Source organism: Miniopterus schreibersii, assembly GCF_964146895.1.
Source record: "Miniopterus schreibersii genome assembly, chromosome: 7".
Taxonomy (NCBI): Eukaryota; Metazoa; Chordata; class Mammalia; order Chiroptera; family Miniopteridae; genus Miniopterus; species Miniopterus schreibersii.
In genome coordinates this window covers 34,537,941-34,561,027 of record NC_138108.1, presented here as the reverse complement: position 1 = coordinate 34,561,027, position 23,087 = coordinate 34,537,941, and the positions used below count along the sequence as shown (strand labels likewise).

The 23,087-nt window shown below is 33.6% G+C and overlaps 1 protein-coding gene across 1 annotated transcript in view; it reads right to left on the bottom strand.

Annotated features, from left to right (window-relative positions):
- Positions 1–23,087, bottom strand: part of NCKAP1 (NCK associated protein 1) — a 76,134-nt gene that overhangs the window by 14,543 nt on the left and 38,504 nt on the right. The window contains exons 13-23 of the mRNA XM_081142728.1: positions 22,422–22,554; positions 19,513–19,594; positions 17,016–17,074; positions 13,269–13,414; positions 11,291–11,423; positions 7,574–7,693; positions 6,554–6,693; positions 5,576–5,707; positions 2,883–3,101; positions 2,567–2,697; positions 2,212–2,309 (exon numbers count right to left, since the gene is read on the bottom strand). Coding sequence (XP_080998854.1) covers positions 2,212–2,309; positions 2,567–2,697; positions 2,883–3,101; positions 5,576–5,707; positions 6,554–6,693; positions 7,574–7,693; positions 11,291–11,423; positions 13,269–13,414; positions 17,016–17,074; positions 19,513–19,594; positions 22,422–22,554 — 1,393 coding nt within the window. The remainder of the gene's footprint in view (positions 1–2,211; positions 2,310–2,566; positions 2,698–2,882; positions 3,102–5,575; positions 5,708–6,553; positions 6,694–7,573; positions 7,694–11,290; positions 11,424–13,268; positions 13,415–17,015; positions 17,075–19,512; positions 19,595–22,421; positions 22,555–23,087) is intronic.

Genomic DNA, 23,087 nt, shown 5'->3' with positions numbered 1-23,087 from the left:
TAATACTAAAATAAAACGAACTGAGACAAATCACGTGAAACCAATCAAGAATACTAAAAAAAGTTTCCTCTTAAAAACAAAGTTAAAAGTCTTGACACAATTCATATTTCAATTTCCTGCTCCATCTGAAAAAAAAAAAAATCTTCTAGGGCTCCGTGAAGAACTAAAAGAACCAATCTGTAAAATGCCAAAACAATTCTTTTGGCAGGACTGGAAGAATAAATTGACTCAACGGGCGCAACCCCAAATAAAATACCCCAAGAATTTTAGTAGGAAAGACGACTGGTTGTTTTCTTCTCCAGAAAGTAATAAACATGTTTTACCACAAGTACACATGCATAGTGTTGACTATGTCTGACACATGATTTATTCACAACCATTAAATATAAAGAAGCTCTCCTTTTTATATTAGCACACAACTTTACTGTTTGAGACAAAAAGGTCCTCAGCTAAAAAAGAAACTAAAACAATTAAAGCCATCCTTAAGATGAAGATGTAGGCACATAATATTTTGTTTATATCAATTTAGAAAATAAAAACTAAGAAGTTAAAGAATAATTTAAAAAACATTTTTAATCCCCCTAAAAACCTTTTATTCACTAATTTCAGAAAGACTAAAATGCTATTAGAGAGATAATCATGCTCTAATGTAAAATGTGGGCTACAATGTCTTCAGAGGGATATTTGATAATATAAGACAAAATTTCAATGTTCATATCCTTTGATATACTTTCAGTAAACCTTCCTAAAGAAATGCTCAAATAAGTATGTAAACTAGGTTGGAAGTGCTGTTAAATACAGAGAGTTCTCTCTCTCTCCCTCTTCAGCAATTTTGCCAGGAGACAACCCAGAATTGCCTGAAGTAGAGTATCTACAGCATGGTCCTAATGTTCAGAGGATAACCTTCCCACAGAGACAACTCTGGGTGGCACAGCTCACACCAGACAACTGAAAGACCTGCAGCATCTCGGCCCCGCACGTGTGTGCTGAAGCTGCAGTAGTGGCACAAGTAAGGGAGGGAGGGAGGGAGAGGGTGGGTGAGTGTGTGTGTGTGTGTGTGTGTGTGTGTGTGTGTGTGACATCAAAAGTTTTTAAACATGTGAACTGTGATCTTGTCAAAGGCAGTCTCTGCATCTTAATGTAAGAATGAGGACCAATCAAAAATTACTATTTAGCTCTGGCCAGGTAGCTCAGTTGCTTAGAGCGCACTCCCCACAGGTCAAGGTTGCAGGTTCAATCCTGGTCAGGGCACATACAAGAATCAACCAATGGATGCATAAATAAGTGGAACAACAAATCAATGTTTCTCTCTCTCTCTCAAATCAATAATTAAATTTTTTTTAAGAATTACTATTTACATATTTAGAGTTCAACATAACTAGAGATTATTCACCTAGGAAAATGGAATGTATGTTCCTGCATCAGATAAGGGTGGGTTAGATAACTACTTAGATCCCTTCCATTTCTAAACACAGTATAGCACCACACAAGTCTCAGCTCTGGAACTAGACAGACTATATAGGTTCAAGCTTTAGTTTCACCACTAAACATGTGAGTCTGGACAAGTTACTTAATCATTCTTGGTCTTTCCTAATTTGTAAAATAGGGACAATTCCAGTTTCAATGACCTAAAGGAGTTAATAACACATGTTAAAAGTTTCTAAAAGTCTTGGAACAAAGTAAAAAGCCGAGAAAGATAGGTATTTTTATTTATGCATCCAACAAATATTTACCAACCACACAATGTGTTGAAACTAATTTAGCATCAAGGTTTTAAGAGAATTAAATAAAGTTTTACTCTAGTGAGAGTGGCATTAGCAAATACATGCCAAGGGAGATTACAAGTAAGATACACATAAAGCTGGATAAAGAGAATAAAAAGTGATGCTTGTTATTTAAAAAAGTGTGGCCAAGGAAGGATATTCTGACTCTTGCCATCTATTTCATTCACTCAGCAAAATATTATTAACCTTGCAAGAATTGATTTATCCTATATATTTGCTCAATTTTTCAGGAAATCAGATTACTATTTGTAGAACAGAACAAAACAAAGATGCTATTAAAAGACCATGCTAGTGCTATAATTTCATTTGTATCTGAGAACTTTCATGTCAGGTTAAAGTAATTAAATTCTAGGTTTGCCGCTCATTTTCTTGAAATGTTTTTCAGGATTTCATGTTTATATGCTAAAATTAATAAAGACTGTATTACCTTAAGTTCAGCAACTTGTGATGAAATATGCCACATAAGGCTTTCACTTAGGAACTTCATACCATATGGGCCTAGCAGTTCTGATAATGACCTCATTTCTGAAAGAAAATGTAATTAATTTTATACTTTGACAGGGCAAATACTTTAAGAAAATGAACATTAACATACTGAAACAGTGTATTACAGAAGCAAATTATTAATGCAAATATTCTGAGAAGTTTCTAGAGTAAAAAAAAAAGTAACACAAATACAAAGGTAAGTTATGATATAATGTATGATTATGAATATGACTGAATGAAAAGTAAAAAGAATCAAGGTTTCTTCACCCTCTAAAACATGCCATAGTATTATTCACCTGATATGTCAGAATATTCCTCTGCATTGAACGTTAATTCATTTTCTGTAGGTAAGTTGACAAATGCTTTCATTGCAGGGAAATAAGCTATATGACCATTGCTGACTTGTCTTAATAAAGTTTCCAAATACCTAAGGAGAAAGGTAAATTTATAACTAGGAGAAACTTTAAATTCAAAATTTATTATGGTATACATTCCTGCAAATAATTAAGTTGACTGATAAGACGAATGAGAACTTATCCATAAAAAAATAACTTTCCAAAGTAATTTATTAGAAATTTTACATTACTCCAAATTTCCAAATGTGTTCCTTACCAATTTGTGTATAGACTTGTGATGGTTGGCTCTCCATGACTGTCTAAATGTTGTGTTTGTTGAAGAAGAACATTATTAAATACTCTTGTAATATCAATTTGCACATAGTTTTCTATTGACTGCAGTACAGTCATGTACGCTCTTACACTTGTTAGAAGCTCTGATGGTTTTGCAATTTCTTGTGTGGCTTGATTATACATAGTCATTCCAACAATTGACCTGAGGCAAAAAAAGAGTAAGAAGAATTCTGACTTTTGCATTTACATAAATAGGCCATTCAACCTACTAATCTTTAATATCAAATAAGCAATAAAATTAATTTTAAATAAAATGTGTTACAAAACCAAGAAATTACTATCCTTATCTTCCAAAGAAACAATCTAAAACAAGAATAACTACCTAAAAGCTACAATGAAATGGCAATGCAAGTGATTTAAAAAATTCTAAAGACATCAGTAATAAAAATGATTTAAAGATAAATTCCTTTGACATAATACATTGTAGCATGTACAATGGACTATTTTTCATAGCTTGAATTCATTTGGCACTGTTGTGTGCCAGTAGTTTTTTTAGATTTTATATATATTATATAATTCTCATATTTAATCACCCTACTATATAGCTATTTTTACTACCATTTCACAGATTTAAAAAACAACAACTAAGGCTCAGAACTCAAGTAAACTAACCAAAGTCACTTTGTTTGCAATTGGTGTGTATAGGGTTTGGCACCACATCTGCCTAAGTGCTCCCTCTCAACAAAATGTACTACAGTTAAAACAAGGCAACAAACAGAAAACTTTATTGCTCTTTAATCAATTATAGCACATAAAACACAGTTCTATTTAGTTTATATCCCAAGAAACTGGGTAAGCCTAAAAAAGAAACACAAATTTTGAAAATACTTTCCTACACGATCTTTTCCTACACGGGGCACCCCCATATTTCACCTTCGTTAAAACTAAGTATTAGATTTGTAAAGCTCTTAAACTTGTATTTGTAAGGACGAATACTTAAAAACAGACAAACCCCATTGCTAGAAAACAGTCCAAGAAGATCAACTCAAGATAAAAACACTATCCTTGCATATAGCCCCTAACTCCTAAGATTGTGCTACAGTGATCAACTAAAATCCACCAATGCAAGCTATACATGGTGGCACAAAAACCTTTCCCAGAAAAATAAGTTTACAGCTTTGGCTTGATCCTGATCACTAAGGAGATAGATGTTTGGTAAAAAGAATATCCACTTCTCCATGGATTAATGGGTTAGACTACATATTTACAGAGGGAAAACATGGGAGCTATAAACTGAATCCTATCTTCTACCCACCACTCTATCACCCCCACCTAGTTAATAATAAATATGAGAGGGCATAATATCCCTTTGATCTAAATACTAGAGCATTCTGAGTTTTACTGTCAGGATGCCTGCCTTACTAATGGACAGCGAAAGACAGTCTTTGTTCAACACCAGATTCTTCTCTAGTAGACTGATGACAACATTCAATTTAATGCCCACTTATATATTCTCCTACTTTATTCTGTAATTGCAGAATTCTCACCATCTATCACTTTAAGCTTTATATCGTTTCATTACTAGTCATAGTACTAACACAATGTTAAGCATATGGTACAAAGTCTACTTATTAATGACTACAAAACTTTGAACAATCTTTGGCAAAATATTGTTTTATAAGCTGCTCTAAGGCCTTCAAGACAAACTTGTTAATGTAACTTTACAAAAAGGATTAGAAACATTTATAAAGTTGAAAGGTTTCTGACTTATCACAAGCAACATCATTTCAAAAAACATATATAACTTATAAAACTATAATTAGAACTGAGTGCCTCAAGAGTCTAGAATTCTACTGGCATTGCCCAGCCGGGCGTGGCTCAGTGGTTGAGCATCGACCTAGGATCCAGGCGATCAGGGTTCAATTCCCGGTCAGGGCACATGCCCGGGTTGTGGGCCCGATCCCTAGTCGGGGGCTTGCAGGAGGCTGCTGATCGGTGACTCTCTCATCATTGATGTTTCTATCTCTCTCTCTCCTTCTCCTTTCTTCTATCTGAAATCAATAAAAGATATTAAAAAAAAAAAAAAAAAATTCTACTGGCATTAATAGTACACATTTGAATCCAGAAAAGACTTAAGAGTTCTAGTCCTGAGATTTTTAAACATTTCCATGTGACCCCCCTATAAGATATGTATCCAGCATCACAACTCAGTATACATGTGTACATATATAACTGAAGTGTCATGACACAGTATTTATACTTACTACATTCAATGCACTAAATTTTTTCTACTTCTTTCCTTTCTTTCCTCCCTCTTCTTTCTTTCTTCAACTGTTTATTACAACCTTCAAATCTGATTTTGTGACCCCACTGGATTGCCACCTGCCAGCTGAAATACACTAATTTTCTCATTTTGCTTATAAGGAAGCTAGGCTTACTGGAATTAACTGGCTTGTCCAGTGTTATAACTAGTTAATAACGAGTATGGGACAAGAATCTGATTAATTTAAGTAATTCCCAGTACACTATTTTCATACTTTCCAGGTCATTACTCTTTATATTACACCAATTCTACTAAGGCTCTTCCTTATAAAAGGAAACACTGTGTAGATATGAAGAATAAATATAAAAAACTCATTAAATGGACAAACAAAAATAGTTTATGTTCTTTCTTACTTAGTAAAGCGGATTTCCAGATGAGAAGTCAAATATTCTCGTGGGGTGAAGGTATGCTCCCAAACCACCATGTTTGGTACATAATTTATAGAGAAACACAACTCAGAAAGTGCAGTGTGCAATTTATCAAGGCTGAAAAAATATTAATAAACAGTAAACAAAATGTTCAACATTTTATCATAGCAATACAAAATTAATTTTATAAACATACCAGATCTTGTTTGAGGACAATAATTACAGAATTCCATCTCTCTCCTAAACTGAAAAAGTTCAAAATCTTTAAGGATATCCCTAACATGAGAGCAATTTTCTAGAGATAAGCAATATTCATTTATTTCTATCTTCAATGATAACTATATTGACTTAATACACAAGAAAAAGGTTATTCCACATTCATAAAGACAATCATTTCCAACTCCTGCCGTACTTTCTGTTGTAGAGGGAAAAAGTTGTCTACAAAATGGCAAATAGCTTGCACAATTAGGAAGCAAGGAAGTCGGAGATTTTACTTTAAGCAAAAAAATATTCACCCATTATTGCCCACATATGCCTCCTCTCCAAGTAAACAAATAGCTCTAAATTCTATCTACTCTGATATATCCATTTTAAAATAATGGTATCAGCTATATATGACAACATACCAAAATAAAGTCTCAGATATCTGACTCTTAAATAAACTGAAAAGATTTCTTATAATGCACCCCTAAATTTTTAGACAGATTCCTGGCTTTCAGTATTCTCTAAAGAAAGACAAGACAGCATCATCTATTTTATATCTTTTCTTCAAAAACCCAAAATCTGTATTTTGAGATATAATAAGCACTAAATGGTTGATCAAGTTCACAAAGTTAAAAAAAATAAAATTAATGACTAGGAAATGGAGAATTTACAATTACTAGCATTTCCTCAGTACTAATGCCACACAAAAAATGGAAAAACCCATAACAAAAAGATATACAATAAAAGTAAATGGCTTACTTCGTCACTACCAGCCTGTTTTTCCGCATGCTCTCAACTCCAGGTTTTTCCCGTTCGGGTTCCCCTTTCTTCCCAGTTTGTTTTTTCGACTTCTTATTCACTGCTTGACTAATGGTTTTGGCACAATGCTTGGGCAGCAACTAAATTTAAAAAGAATGAAATCTTGTATTACACACCAACTTTGAAAACATTACCTATTCAAGTAAACCTTAACTGAACCCAGACTATGTAGGAAATATCATGCTAGCACTAAGAACAGAAATATAAATAAAAAGTATAGTTTACCTAGCATAGGGAGCCTAAGCTTAGTGGAAAACAGAAATAGGTAAATCTTGTATGAAGAAACACTTCATAGAGGCAGTTATATCAAGTCTGCAGTTTAAAGGATAAGTAATAACAGACTAGGCAATCAAAAACGAGAAAAAACATTTCCCTGGAAGGAAAATGGCTAAAAGGAACAAAACTATGTTAGGACATGATGTGTTCAGAATCTAGTGAGAATCACTAGGTGATGAAGCATAAGTGCAGGTAGGACAGAGAAGTTTGAACTATCAGGAAGGGACTTCAATGCTAACCTAGGGGGTGGGTTTTACACTGAAGTAATCCTAAAGACAGTGGAAATATTTTTAGTTATTTATTTATATATATCTTTAGTGATTTCAGAGAGAGGAAAGGAGAGGGAGAGAGAGATAGAAACATTAATGATGAGAGAGTCATTGATCGGCTGCCTCCTGCACACCCCTGACTGGGGATTGAGCCCGCAACCAGGGCATGTGCCCTGACCGGAATCAAACCGTGATCTCCTGGATCCTAGGTCGATGCTCAACTGCTGAGCGACAACCGGCCAGGTCAGTGGAAATATTTTTGAAACTATCTAATAATGGAGCTCCACAACGAGAGGTAATGAGATTTACTAAGAGTCTGAGAATAAGAAAATGGAAATAAAAAAATAACTGGCTAATAGTTTCCTTGACTTCATACACAAATTTCCTATCTGTAAGAAAACATTTAAATTATTACCTGGTCACTGAGAGTACACTGTTCTGTGCAAATATCAGTGATAAGATTTCGAGCTTGTTTAGCCATTTCATCCAGGAACATATTACATAAGGAAAGACTGCGATCTCCAATATGATGCCGCTGTTAAAGCAGAATAATAATGGTCACCAAAACATAGTTTGAAACAAAACACTTTTTAAATAAACATGGAAAATAAGGTTAAAGTCTATTCTACAATGAGTTAGAGATTATTATGTTACTTTTTGTGCTAAATGTAAAATAAAAGAATATAATACTTAAACACGCAAAATAACTTTTCCTAGATCTATCATGACACTTTAAGATGTATTTTATTTAAAATGCCCTTAAAAATTTTAAAGGGGATGTACTAGCCAGATACAATTAAGTATTGGTTCACTTTACTTAAGGAAACATTTCAAATTAAAGTTAGAACTCTGTTTAAGCAAATTCTGACTCCTGAAAGATAAAATATATCTCTTGCTATTACTTCTTCCTGAAAAAAGAACACTGAACTAGCATTGCTTCAAACTTACTAGAATAACTTATTTAAGATACAGATCTGATTCTACTACTCCCCTACAATGGCTGAGAAATACTGAGACTGGAAAACAAACTCAGTAAGGTTTCTTAACATATCACAATTCTCCCTATGATCTGTCCTCTGCCTATAGCTGCAGTGCTGAGAACATGCTTTAGGATAACAGCAGCAGAGGGATCACTTAGCAGACAATAACAATAACCCAGGCAAAAGATGAAGTGGCTTGTGCAGGGGGAGAAGAGGTAGGAGTTTGGATATATATAAAGATAGAGCCAAAGACAGAAAATGCCCCAAGGCTGGGGGTGAGGAAACATGTAGAAGATCAATAGTTCTCTTCTGTACATGTTACATTTCATATAGCTAAAAATACCTAAATTGCAGCAGGAAAAAAAAAATCTACAGCTAAAGGGAAAGGGCTAGGCTGGAGATACAAATTTGGGAAGCAACAGTATATGGAAGATTTTTGTAATAAGACTGGAAAAAATGAGTAAACTACTATACTGGACAGTACACACAGAGCAACACAATTGCCAGTTTTCCATTAGTACTGGATGTTATCATCTAGGGATCCTACTGACCCAGTAGAATGTAAGTTTCAAATTTAGTTCCAAAGATATTCTTTCTCAAATTTAAGTACTCCAGTTCAAAATGAGGCCTCAGCATTAAGCAGTTGTTCTGGAAGCTTTTTCTATAATGCCTCTGATCTAAATAAGCTCAATGGCTAAAACTAAAATATAAAGCCAGATTGCACTGAGAACTATGCACACTAACTCACTCTATCCTCACCCTGAGGTGAATTCCCTCAATGCTCCCAGAGTGCCTCATGTATATTCTACCATAGGACTGATCATCAGATCATCGATTTGTCAACAATAGAGATTGTGTCTCTGCATCTTTTTATCACAGGATTTAACAGGCAGCTGGGAAATAACAGTCTTTAACAAATTAACTAAATGAAAAACAGAACAGTGCCACTTACTAGCTACAGGACTATAGGGAGGGGGGGAAAATAATCAGTCCACCAGAGACTTTCTTCACCTGTAAACTAAGAATGATTATCAGAAGTACTGTTGTCACTTTTTCACAGCAATCAAATGCAAAAAAAGATACGAGAATGCTGTACAAATTTTATGCTTCTATATAAACACATTATTAATTAATTGTTATAACTATTTAATAAGATTATCCTATTTAGAAATCATAACCTTACCAACTGGGAGGAAGAAACATTAAAATAAATGATATAAGTAGATAATGATATATATTATAATGATATAAATTACTATGAGAATATGTTAAAGAGGGACAAATTTTAACAGGAGGAATTTTAGAAATTTTTTGGAAGAGGTGGGATTTAAGCTGACCACTGAATAAAAGGTAAGAGTATAACAGGTAGAGATGCAATGAAATGAATTTTATAAACCTGGAAAAACCTATGAAAGGCTAAAATGTAGACAAGTAAATCAGTGTGGTTTGCATAAGGTGGGTTAGTTATAGCTCGTGGAAAGTATAAAAGAATGAAGGTAGAGCCCATCAACAGATGAGTGGATAAACAAAATGTGGTATATACATACAATGGATTATTATTCAGCCAATTCAGCCACAGAAAGTTCTGATATATGCTATAACATGGATAAGCCTTGTAACATTATGCTCAGTGAACTAAGCCAGAAACAAAAGGACAAACATTCTTATTCCACTTATATGAATGACCTAAAATAGGCAGATTTATAGAGACAGACAGTAGACTAGGGGATACCAAAGGTAGGAGGGATGAGGAATTATTGCTTAATGGTTCCAGAGTTTTGGCTTGCGGTAATGAAAGTTTTGGAAATGGATCGTGGTGATGATTGTACAACACTGTGAAGGTCATTAATGTCACTGAACTGTACATTTAAAAATAATTAAAATGGCACAGTTTTATGTTAGATATATATGTATTCTTTTAATCACAAAAAATTTTAAGGACAATGAAAAAGAATGGGGTAAAGATCAAATTTTAAATGCCTGGCTGAGAAATTTTTACTTTCTTCATATGCAATGGAGAACCACTGATGAGTCTTTAAGAAGGAAAGAGGCACTCTGGTGGCATGGTACTAGATAGATTTAAAGGCAGGAAAATTATTCAGGAGTACATATAAAGAATATTGAAAATCTGAGCTACAACAGTGACAAAAGCAATGGAAAGTAGAGGATGGATTCAAGAAATGATACTACACAAATAAAATTAAGAGAATTTGATGGGTAATTTAAGGACAAAGATTATTGTGAGGAAAAAAATTAATAGTATATCTTAGGTATATAAAGCTTGGGGAATATGAAATCTATTAAATCTAAAAACTCTATAAATCTATTAAAACTGGGTGTTAATACCCTCATAGTTATTAATCCTAAAAGCACTCTCTAATAAACTTCTGCAGGCTAATCTCTCTCTCAGAGTCTGCTGTTACCTAATACTTAAAAATATTAATAATGCTAATGCTATCTGTAAGTTTCTTTTCTACAAGTTCTATAGTTTTAAGTAAAGGGACTCAACACTAAGTTAGATTATAAAGAAATACATTATTTAATTTTAATATATATTCATACCATATTTATACAGTGAAATTTGTTCCTTAAACATTAGAATACTAAGTACATTTCTGATAGATAACTGGCATCAGTAAAACTACTGATTAGATTATTTGATAACTCTGTGTGCCTACATGTCAGCGTATGTCTTACAAATGCCAGCAAGTCTAGATTTTACTATATTCATCGTATTGGCAAGTCAATAAAATTCCTCTTTGGCATGTTTATGTTTAGTCACTAATCTGTGCATTCAATTTTCAAGTCTTTTCAATGATAGTTTAAGAAGAAAAGTAAGCATACAAAATCAATTACTGTATATAACTTTACCATAAATATTAATACCTGACCCACCACTTACTTTAATAAAGGTAATTTCAAGTGACCTTATGATATGTTCTTATACTTATTCATCTATCCAAATATATATTATATCTATTATATCTATATCAAATACCTATTCAAGCATTCTTCTGATTCTACATACAGATGCTAGAATTAGATGGGAAGCTAGATTAGACAATCATGACTTTGTGAGCATTTGGTCAGCTACATGCTTGGTTTAGTTTATTCTGCATTCCATATAAATCACAGTAGTACTCTGAAATTACCTCTTCTGGACACAGTTCATGTGTGCAACTCATAAAATGAGTGCAAAGTAGTGGAAATGCAATTGAGTATCTTGACTGAGAGGGTAACTCCAAACACTGTTGAAACATCTTCTCAAAAGCACGACTATAAAAACTATATAAAAAAATAAATTGAAAATTAGAATCAATTTTAATAGTTAAAAATTCTCATGATCTAGTAGCTTAATTTGATTTGAGTGAATGAAAGTTACCAATTGGTAGCATTATTCCTGTAAGAGAATAGATATTTTTCCAGAGTATCTCTTACATATCAATAATTGTTCCAGAGTAATAAAAATATTGCTTGTATAACATTACACATTTTTTTAAAAACTTAAAAAATAAACCGTATCTATAGTATATGAATATATGACATTCAAATCTCACATCATCAAATTTCAACAAAGTTAAGGCACAATTAAGTATAAGAAACACTATTATTTTATGTACCATTAAGAAAAAGAAACACTGCCAATTAAACAATGGCACACCACCAATTTTAAATTACTTCTAGATTTAAGAGATGTTAAGTGTAAAAGACTAAGTTGATAAAATACAGTACATTTTGGAATAGTAAGACAAACAGAAACAGTAAAGATATCTTTATTTTGGATGTGACAAACAAAATAAGAATGTGATTCTGAGAAAATAATTAAATGACTGAAAATTACAAATTTTAAACATGACTCCAATTGCCTTCACTTCTAAGAAAGGGAAGAGAACTTTCTAATTGCTATATCCTTATTTTACAATAGGAACCATTCTGTAACTCAAAAAATATGTAAACATGGGGAGAAAAAGGGACATCAGTAATATTTCAAACAAAAATAAAATAATTTAAATAATAAAATAAAATTTAAATTAGAAAAAAATTTTTTTTTTATGTAAACATAAAGTGTTCCATTTTCTTTCCAAGGAAGCCTTTGGGACAGACAATAATACACAGTTCCAAGTAACCTTAAAAATTCTTGTAAATTTGATATGTGATGTATTGTGTTTTATGAGTTACTTTAAGAGACACCTGATGCCTAGCCTGCTTGGTGGTTTGGATTTCTTCTGCAATACTGCTAAATAAAGTCACCCTAACTGCCAAAATCAGTGTGAACTGAGTTATTTTCCAAAATAAAGGCAACGAAAAGCTTTTCATAATGACAGCTATTCAGTACACAGGAACTACTATCATTAACGACTGGGATTATCACAGCATTTTAGAAATAAATGGACATACTAGGCTATTCCAATCAGCTTTCCTAAAGGAAAAGAGGCCAAAAAGCAGAAATAGTTGACACTGTATAGCTCTGGAGCAGAATACTTGAGTTTGAATCCCGGCCTCACGATCAAGTTCATACATTCATTCAAACATTACGTACCTACTATGTTAGACACTAAGGAAAGAAAACATGATCCTCCTTCAAAGGACTATATAATGAGGGAAAAAAGAAAGGGCAAAATTTATAAATGATTAAGTATAACTAAAGAGGCTATGATAGAAGCAAAGCAGAGTGGAGCACAATGAAGGGAGTAGTCACCACACCATCATAATATTAATGTCTAATTTAATATTAGAGAGTGAAATTAGTTGGTATTTTATTTCCAACATTTGCTCTACTTAACCCTAATCCACAGCTTTTTTTTTTTTTTTGCTTAATCGAATGACAAAAGAGGAAGGGTCTTAAGCCAATTTGAAGCGACACAACTGTTTTCACCTCCTCAAAACAAAAGTGTAAAAAATAAATTCACACCAGAAGAGCTGTTCTTTAAATAGAAAATTAAAAATAGACATGAAATCCCAAATTGGTGAACTTCTTTTTGTTAGCAAGTTGTCCACTATTCCCTTTATTCTTAAGAGTTTATTACTGACCTGTCTTAAGGACTGTATTAATAGTAAAAAACAAATCAAGAAAGATACCTTTGGATACTAAAAATCTCAAATTCTGATTTAAAGATAATTACAACATACCAAAATATGGAGAGATCTGATGTTTCCACCAACATTTCCACCAAGGAATCCACCATTTTTGTATGAAAAATTATTGTATTCATCATCTTTCCAAGTTCTCTGTGATCTGCAAGACTCAGCGAAGCCTTAGAGACACTAGTATATGCCTGCAAAAAACAAAAGTAGTTAAAGTACAGAACCAATGAATTTAGCCTTGTAATTCTACAGTTAGAAAAAAACACACCCACTATTGAAAAATACTTAGTTTATCGTGACACTGTATCAGTAACACCACCTTTTAATAGTTCTCCATAATGACCTAAACTTGACATTCCTATCAAGAATTTCTTTAAATAAACTGAAATACTACTGCCCATAAAACAGAATCTAATATATGGGTAATTCATCTTGAACCCTAAAGGAATGGAAGTTACAGTATCACAAGTATAAAACAATTGTCATGTTAACCCTATCAAAAGAAAATTTCAGTCTCATTTGAGAGAAAACACACATAGGAAACAGTAAAATGAAAGGAAGTATTGCATGTTGATTCAGCAAGGTTTTAGAATATACTGAATGATTAAAAACTGGACAGTAAAATACACTGTAGTAATTGACAGACCCTAGGAAAAGCAATGAAGATGGTAAAATTTAGTTTACATTCACCAAAAAGATGATAGGGTTTAACCAAAACCATCAGGATAGATTTAAGGAAAAGAAATTCCACTGTAGTGATACCAATTCAGAGACCAGAATCTTCTCCAGGGATAGTGGGCATTCCAGAAGGGCAGAGAACAAGGATAGGAGGGGTACCTACAGAATAAATATTGTTCACTATGGCTAGTTTGAATGCAAAGAAGAGAAGGAAAATGGTGAAAGAAGAGTTTCAACCAGATCATGCAGATCCTGTATACCATGTTAAAGAATTTAAACATTCAGTGGTGAACCACTGAAGGTTCTGTGTGATGGCCAACTGTTGTTTCAGAAAGAATGCTTTAGGAAGGGGGGAAATGGAGAAGAGTGGGCAAAAATGGAACAGGAGACAGAGATGTTAGGAGGCAGTAGAGGCAATGATCCAGGCAAGATTATGAAGATCTGGTCTAGAGTGGTGGTCATTTACAAGAGTTTAATCTGAGTAATTACTAGATATGGTGGGCAAAAGAAAACCTGCGGGATGATGGTCAGGATTCCGGCTTTTGGGAGACACTCCTTCATGGATCTTATGTGTACCTAAACATCTTGCAGGATATGCCAAGAATGCAAGGCCTAGACTACTCAATATTCAGTTCTCAGACCATTTCTCAGGTTGTACTTGCAGCTACCAAACTTGAAGAATGAGGTAATGTCTCCCTCTGGAACAAAGAGCAAGTAAGCTACGGCTGATGATAAAAGGAAGGGGTCTTCAAACTCGGTGTTCTTTAGCTGAAACACAAACCCACTATATACAGAGCATTCATCTAGGTTCCCTGGCACCCCCCCGTGGTACATGGAAACAAGGGAAAAATAATGCATATATGCTGCTGCCTTGCAGTGAATAATTAAGTCCTTTGTCCCTGATCCAGGAACCCCATGTCTTCTGGAAGTATCCATGAAATAGTCAGGGACTAAATAATTATTACCTTGTAAGTAGGTACATAAAAAGATGGTCAACATTACTAATCACCACGGAAATGCAAATCAAAATCATAATGAGTTAATACCTCACACCTGTTAGAATGGCTACTATCAAAAACACAAGAGATACTGCCTCGAAAGGTAAGAGAGCTCTTACCTTTTAATACAGCATGGAGGGACCTGGAGAGTATTATGCTAAGCAAAATAAGCCAGTGAGACAAATATCACATGAACTCACTTGTATGTGTAATATAATGAACAAAATAAACTGATGAACGATATAGATCCAGAGACATGGAAGAATGGAACAGACTGACGAATCTCAGAGGGAAGTGAAGGAGGGGTTGGAAAAGATTAACCAAAGAATTTATATGCATATATGCATAACCCATGGACACAGACAATAGTGCAGTAGGCCTTGGGGGGGGGAATAGGGGGGTTAAAGGGGGGGGAAGGGGGACATCTGTAATATTTTCAATAAAGATAAATTTTAAAATAATAATAAAATAAAATTTTAGTAAAAAAACCACACAAGAGCTAAGGGTTGGTGAGGATGTGGAGAAATGGAAACCTGGTGCATTACTGGCGGGAATGTAAATGGGTTCAGCCACCAAGGAGAACAGTAATGGAGGTTTCTCAAAAAATTAAAAACAGAACTATCATATGATTCAGCAATTCCTCTTCCAGGTATTTATCCAGAAGAAAACATTAACTCAAAAAGATAACTATACCCTCATGTTCCCAATGCAGCATTATTTACAATAGCCAAGATAAGGTAACAACCTAAGTGTCCATTGATGAATGAAGGGATAAAGTTGAGGGGCAGGGGGTTTATGTATATGTAGATGTGTGTGTGTGTGTCTTTGTATACACAGTAAATATTATTCAGCCATAAAAAGGAAATCCTGCCACTTGCAGCAACATGGATGGACCTTTAATACATTATGCTAAGTGAAATAAGTGAGACAAAGAAAAAAAAAGGCTGTATGGCCTCACTTGTATGTGGCATCAAAAAATAAATAAATAACAAAACAACCAAAAAAACCAAATAAACTCATAGATAAAGACAACCAATTGGTGGCTGCCAGAGGCAGAGAGGAGTTGGGACTGGGTGAAATGGGTGAAGGTGGTCAAAAGGTTCAAATTTCCAGTTAAATAAGTCCTGAGGATATAATGTACAGTACGATGACCACAGTTAGTAACATTATATAGCGGCTCCCCCTTATCCATGATTTCACTCTTTGTGGCTACAGTTACCAGTGGTCAACTGTAGTCTGAATATATTAAATAGAAAATTCCAGAATTAAACAATTTACAAGTTTTAAATTGCAAACCACTCTGAGTAGCATGATGAATTCTCACACCACCCCATTTGGGATGCGGATCAACACTTTGTCTAGTGCATCCACACTGCATAAAATGCTACCCTTGCATTAGTCACGCAGTTATCAGATCAACTGTCTCAGTACTGCAGTGCCTGATGCTACATCACAGTGCCTCCATCATTCACCTCGCTTCATCTCATCACACAGGCACTGTATCATCTCTCATCATCACAAAAAGGGTGAGTACAGTACAACACAGTATTCTGAGACCACATCCACATAACTTTTCTTACAGTATATGAACTGTTATATTTTATAATTATTGTTGTTAATCTCTTATTGTGCCTAATTTATAAGATAAACTTTACTATAGGTTTGTATGTATAGAAAAAAACAGCACATATAGGGTATGGTACTATCCATGGTTTCAAGCATCCACTGGGAGTCTTAAAACATATCCCCTTCAGATAAGGGGGGGACTACTGTGTCATACATTTGAAAGTAGCTACGAGAGTAGATCTTAAAAGTTATCATCACAAGAAAAATAAATTGGTAGCTATGTGTGTTGATAGATGTTAACTAGATTTACTGTGATCATTTCCCAATATCTACATATATTGAATCATTATGTAAACCTGAAAATAATGTAACGTTGTTTTGATTATATATCAATAAAAAAAGTTTCTTCTATGAGGTAAAGACAACTTTAGTTATACAAAAGAAGTCTTGAATACAGCCATGAATATTTTTTTCTTGTTAAGTAACGTTTTCATGTTAACTAAGGTATTCAATAACAGAATGGTAATGAAAATTATTAAGTTATTCTTACCTGTAATCTAAACCAATCCAATCTCATTCCTCTGAAATCAAACACTTCCCCATCTTCAACTATAATTTAAAAAAGTAAGTTTACAAAGCAAATTAATTTTTTCACAAATACATAATCCCATTTCAAATTTTAAAAGCCAAGACAATTCCACTTCTGGGTATATATACAAAATAATCAAAAGCAGGATCTTGAAGAGAGATTTTTGTACACTCATGTTCATAGCAGTATGAGTTATAATAGCCAAAAAGCGGAAGCAACCCTATATCCATCAATAAATAAATGGATAAAAAAAGGGAGAACATTATTGGGCCTTAAAAAAGGAAGGAAATTCTGACCCATGCTACAACGTGGCTGAACCTTGAAGACCTTATGCTAGTTAAATAAATCAGTGACAAAAAGACAAATACTGTATGATTCCACTTATATGAGGTATCTACAGTAGTAAACTCATAGAAACAGAAAGAATGGTGGGCACCAAGGGCTGGGAGAAGAGGAAATGGGGAGTTGCTATGTAATAGCTACAGAGTTTCAGTTTTGCAAGATGAAAAAGTTCTGGAAATTGGTTGCACAACCACATGAATATACTTAACACTACCAAACTGTATACTTAAAAATAGTAAGAGAATAAATTTCATGCTATATTTTACAATTAAAAAAATAAAAATAGCCCAGCTGGGCATGGCTCAGCGGTTGAGCATCGACCTAGGATCCAGGAGATGGAGGTTCGATTCCCGGTCAGGGAACACGCCCAGGTTGCAGGCACGATCCCCAGTTGGGGGCGTGCAGGAGGCAGCCGATCAAAGACGGCTCTCTCATCATTGATGTTTCTCTCTCTCTCTCTCCCCCTTCTTCTCTCTGAAATCAATAAAAATATATTTTAAAAAAAATAAAGAAAATACTTTAATAGCTAAGACAGTGAAATAATTCTCAAATCCTATAAAGATGTTAAAGGAAACAATTATGCTAAGAGAAGTGTAAAGTATAGACTTTTCTCCTAAACTCTGACTCTTAGTGGTGCTTACATGGCAATTTGAAGGAGCTAGAATAAAGCTTGAGGAATCCAGTAACAGAAACTTTGGATAGCACACTGAAGTACCACAATAAAACTCTATATATAGACCAAATGTCACCAGGTAAGCTTATAATAGTTTCATTAGGTAAGTATAATAAAATAAAAGTATTTATTACTCAGAAATTATCAAGGTTTCGGATACCTTTTACCTAAAGGTTATAAAAATAAAACACTGTATCAATCTATTGGATTAAAGTATTCAAATAATGGAGAGGCAGTCTAGTATATGACATATTTTAAGATTGACAGACCTGAACTCAAAATTCCCAGAGACACGAATCATCCCTTTGTTCAGGGTACCCACACTATATACAGTACCTGCCTGTTAGTCACTTATCAGCTGTCTCAGTTATCAGATCAACTGTCTTGGTATCTAAGTGCTTGTGTTCAAGTAACCCTTATTTTACTTAATAATGTCCCCAAAAGCAAAAGAGTGATGCTGGCAATTTGGATATGCCAAAGAGAGCCGTAAGTACTTCCTTTACGTGAAAAGGTGAGTATAGCAACATAAGGTATTTAGAGAGACAGACCACATTCACAAAACTTTTATTACAATATGTTGTTATAATTGTTCTATTTTAATATTAGTTGTTGTTAATCCCTTACTGTGCATAATTTATAAATTAAACTTTATCACTGATGTGTATGTATAGAAAAAAACAGTACAGTTGATCCTTGAACAACACTGGTTTTAACTGCATTGGTCTACTTATGTAAATGTATTTTCTCTTCCTTACAATTTCCTTTTTAAATATGATTTTTTTTAATCCTTACCCAAGGATATGTTTTTTGATTGATTAGAGAGAGAGAGAGAGAGGAAGGAAGAGGGAGAAAGAGAGAGGGAAACATCAATGTGAGAGAGAAACATCCAGCCATTGTCTCCCATATGCACCCCAACAGGGGACGGAAGCCGAAACCTAGGCATGTGCCCTGACCAGGAATCCAACTCACGACCTGTCAGCACATGGGATGATGCTCCAACCGAGTCACATTGACAGGGTATAATTTTGTTAATAACATTTTCTTCTCTAGCTTCCTTTAAGAATATAGTATACAATACATATAACATACAAAATATGTGTTACTCAACTATTTATGTTATTGGTAAGGCTTTTGTTCAACAGTAGGCTATCAGTAGTTAAGTTTTTATGAAGTCAAAAGTTTCAACTGTGCAGGGGGCCAGGTCCCCTAACCCCTGCATTGTTCAAGGGTCAACTGTATATTTAGGGTTTAATACTATCCATGGTTTCATGCATCCAATGGGAGTTTTGGAATAGAACCTCTGCAGATAAGGGGGGATGGGAATAATGTATGTCCAAAAAATAAGTGATTCTTTAAATATTAACTGTTAAATCTTTTCCTTAATAATCAAATTTGAAAACCTAGTTAGAAGAAAATATGTTTTTATTTATAAGACTTATTTACCTTGCTTTACACTTAGGGAAGTCATAGTGTTAACAAAAGAGGACATGATGATTGATTCATCTTCAGGGCAAACAGAAAGATTCTGAAAAGAAACAAAAAAAATAATGTTAAAATAATCTAGTTGAGAAACGATTCATAGGTGCATCAACTGGTGGATGGATAAACAAACTGGTATATCCATACTATGGAATATTTTTCAGCAATAAACAGGAACAAAATGTTGATACATATGATAAGGATGAATCACAATTATGCTAATTGAAAGAAATCAAAAACAAAAAGCCCTGGCCCATGTGTCTCAGTTGGTTGGAGCATCGTCCCGTACACAGTAAGATCATGGGTTCGATTCCCAGTCAGAGCACATATCCAGGTTGTGGGTTCGATCCCTGGTAGGGGTACATGTGAGAGGCAACCAATGGATGTTTCTCACATCGATGTTTCTCTCTCTCTCTCCCCCTCTCCCTTCTCTCTTTAAAATCATTTTTTTTTTAAAGTTATATAGTATATGGTTCCATTTATATGATTTTTTTTTTTTTTTTTTTAAGGCAGAAAGTTATAAAAAGCAGATGAGTGTTTGTCAGGCCTAAGAGGAAATCAACTACAGAGGTGCACAAGAAAACTTTTAAATGTTGGAAACATTATAAATCTTGACTGTTATGGTGGTTACATGAATGTATATACATTCAAACCATACACTAAAAATTGGTGATTTTTATTAAATGTAAATTATTACCTCAACAAAATTAGTACCAAAAATATCCCTCTCAAACTGGCTAAAAAAATGAAAATTTAATAAACTGCATCTGAAATAGGTAATAAATAAAAATTTTTTTAAAAAGTAGATGTTTAGCTCACAAGCCAAATAATTTTCAAGACATTAAGACCTATACAATAATGTGAACTATATATGTCACTACACTGTACACTTAAAAACGGTTAAAGCCCGGCCCGGCGTGGCTCAGCGGTTGAGCATTGACCTAGGATCCAGGCGATCGGGGTTCGATTCCTGGTCAGGGCACATATCTAGGTTGCGGGCTCCATCCCCAGTCGGGGCGTGCAGGACGCAGCCGATCAATGACTCATCATTGATGTTCCTATCTCTCTCTCTCCCTCTCCTTTCCTCTCTCTAAAACCAATAAAGACATATTTTAAAATAATAATAATAATAAAAAAATAAAAATAAAAACGGTTAAAATGATAAATTTTATGTTATGTATATTTAACAATAAAAATAATTTAACACCTATTAGAATGAACTATTTTAAGGTTAATCTTCAAATTTAAATTCCAGCAAATGGTTAAAAAACCATGCTTGAACTTTACAAAAGAAGAGGTGGTAAAAGCTCAGGTGTCAAGTTAAGACACTACTTCAAATACTGGCTCTGTTACTTATGAACTGTGCAGTACTGAGAAAGTTACATAAGGTCTCTTTTCTTCAAATAATCTTCCTTCACAGAGTTGTTCTACAGATGTAATAAGTAAACTAACAATAATTTGACAATTATTAGTAGTATTATTGCTGACACTACTACTATGACTATAATACAAGAAATAAAATATTCATTTTCTCAGACTGTTAACATATAGTTGACCTAAAAGACACCAAAAGATATGGAACGACTTAAAAATTTTAATGTTATAACATAAATCTGTAAAATTTATTAAGAAGTATCCAACTAGCAGCAGCATATTTCAAAATGACACAAAGCCAGGAGTCTGGTTTACTTTTTAGACTGTGACATCATGACAGCCTCTGCTTTATATGATAATAGCTATTCAAATAAAATTGCAGCAAACAATAACACACTAGGAATAAAATTAGCTTTTCTATTTTCTTTTTTAATGGACATTCTCGAAAGGAAGCATCTGAGCTCCATCTAGTGGATAAAAAAAGAAATACAGCAGTTTAGGAATGCTGTATATAATTCAAGGTAAACAATTACACGACATTTTTCTTATTTGCATTTTTATGTAGGTTTCAAAAACATAGGATTTCAAAGTATGGTTATTTCTCTGGAAAACAAGTAGTTTGAGTCTTAATATAGTTTTAATATTAGTCTTAATATATATTCTTCCTTTATACTATTTATGTTAGCTTACAGTAGTTTTTAGATATGTGATTTTATATAATGAAGCAAAATAAAATACTATATTCCCTACAGTCAATTTATTGGGAATAAAAAGAAAAGAAATTATATTAAGATAAAAAAGACCAAATAAAGAAATTTTAAAAAGCCAACCAAACAAAAAACCTAGGACAAAAATCAAGAGGAAAATCCAAATTGAAAATAAAATTAGGACATTTAAATTAGGACAACTAGATAAAATTTTTTTTTACTAACCATCCTAACACACTATGCAGAAAGATTAATCATCTACTTTTCCTCTAATACTTAGTTATTAATTATATGTCTCCATTATCTCTTTTTTATCTCCATTGCCACTGTCCAAATTCAGGTTCTCATCAGCTCTCATCCAGTCTACTGCAATTGTCTCCTAATCTCTCTGCCTCCTCCCTTGGACCCCAGAAACCCATCATCCATACTGAGCCAGGGTGATCTTTGTAAGTAGTAAATCTGATTTATAACTAATTTTCTCTTTTGCAAAGCCCTATACAATTTAGTTACTGTACGACCTCTACTGCAAGATAAAAGAATCATTCCCTGCATTGTGTTAACTCTTAGCTTTGTACACACTTAAGCATAATGCCTATCACATTGAACAGCAACTAAACACATTCTCCACTCTAGATGATGATCCCCTTGCCACGACATGGCCATAACTTATTTACATTTGTATCTCCACCATATAGCATAAGTATATGTTTTAAAATGCTTGTTGAACAAACAAATCAGTTACTACAAAGAAGGGAAGAAACAAAAGGGAGAATCATATGAAATAGTTTTTACCTGTACAAGTTCATTGAGGACAACAGCATCAAAGCCAGAAAGGTACTGCACATAATACCTCTGCATCACAGGTCCATATTTCCTTACATGTGCTCTAAGCTCTTCCATGTAAAATATTAATTCAGCAATGTGCCTTTATATAAAATTCAAGAAAAATATTTCAAAAAATAAATATTGCTATCAAGGAAAATGTGAAATGCTTTTGATATTACAAGAAGTTATTTTTACAAAACTCAACGTTAAACAATCACAGAAAGCAAAAGAAAAGCTAAGACTAAAAAACTAATAGAGTAAAATCCAAGATGAACATAAAATCAGGACATCTCATAATCATTTAAAAATCGCAAAAAAAAAGAGGACTGGGACGAAATACGATTTTTTTATATACTCTTATTTCTCTTCTTCATTTACCTAACTCCTCACTGAAGGTCTTGACAAAAATGAAAGACATTTTAGATGACAGACTTGGTTGCAACTCCATTAAGGATTCTTAAATTTCTGTGTAGTATGTCACTTTGAAAAATGAATTCCATAGTAAAGTTACCGGGTATTGCAAGAAAATAAGAACTTTATGACCACCGAGGGTACTAGGAAAGGAAATGTTAAAAGCCATAATTTTAAACTCAAGTTCATTCTGCATTCTAATTCATATCATCTAATACTGTT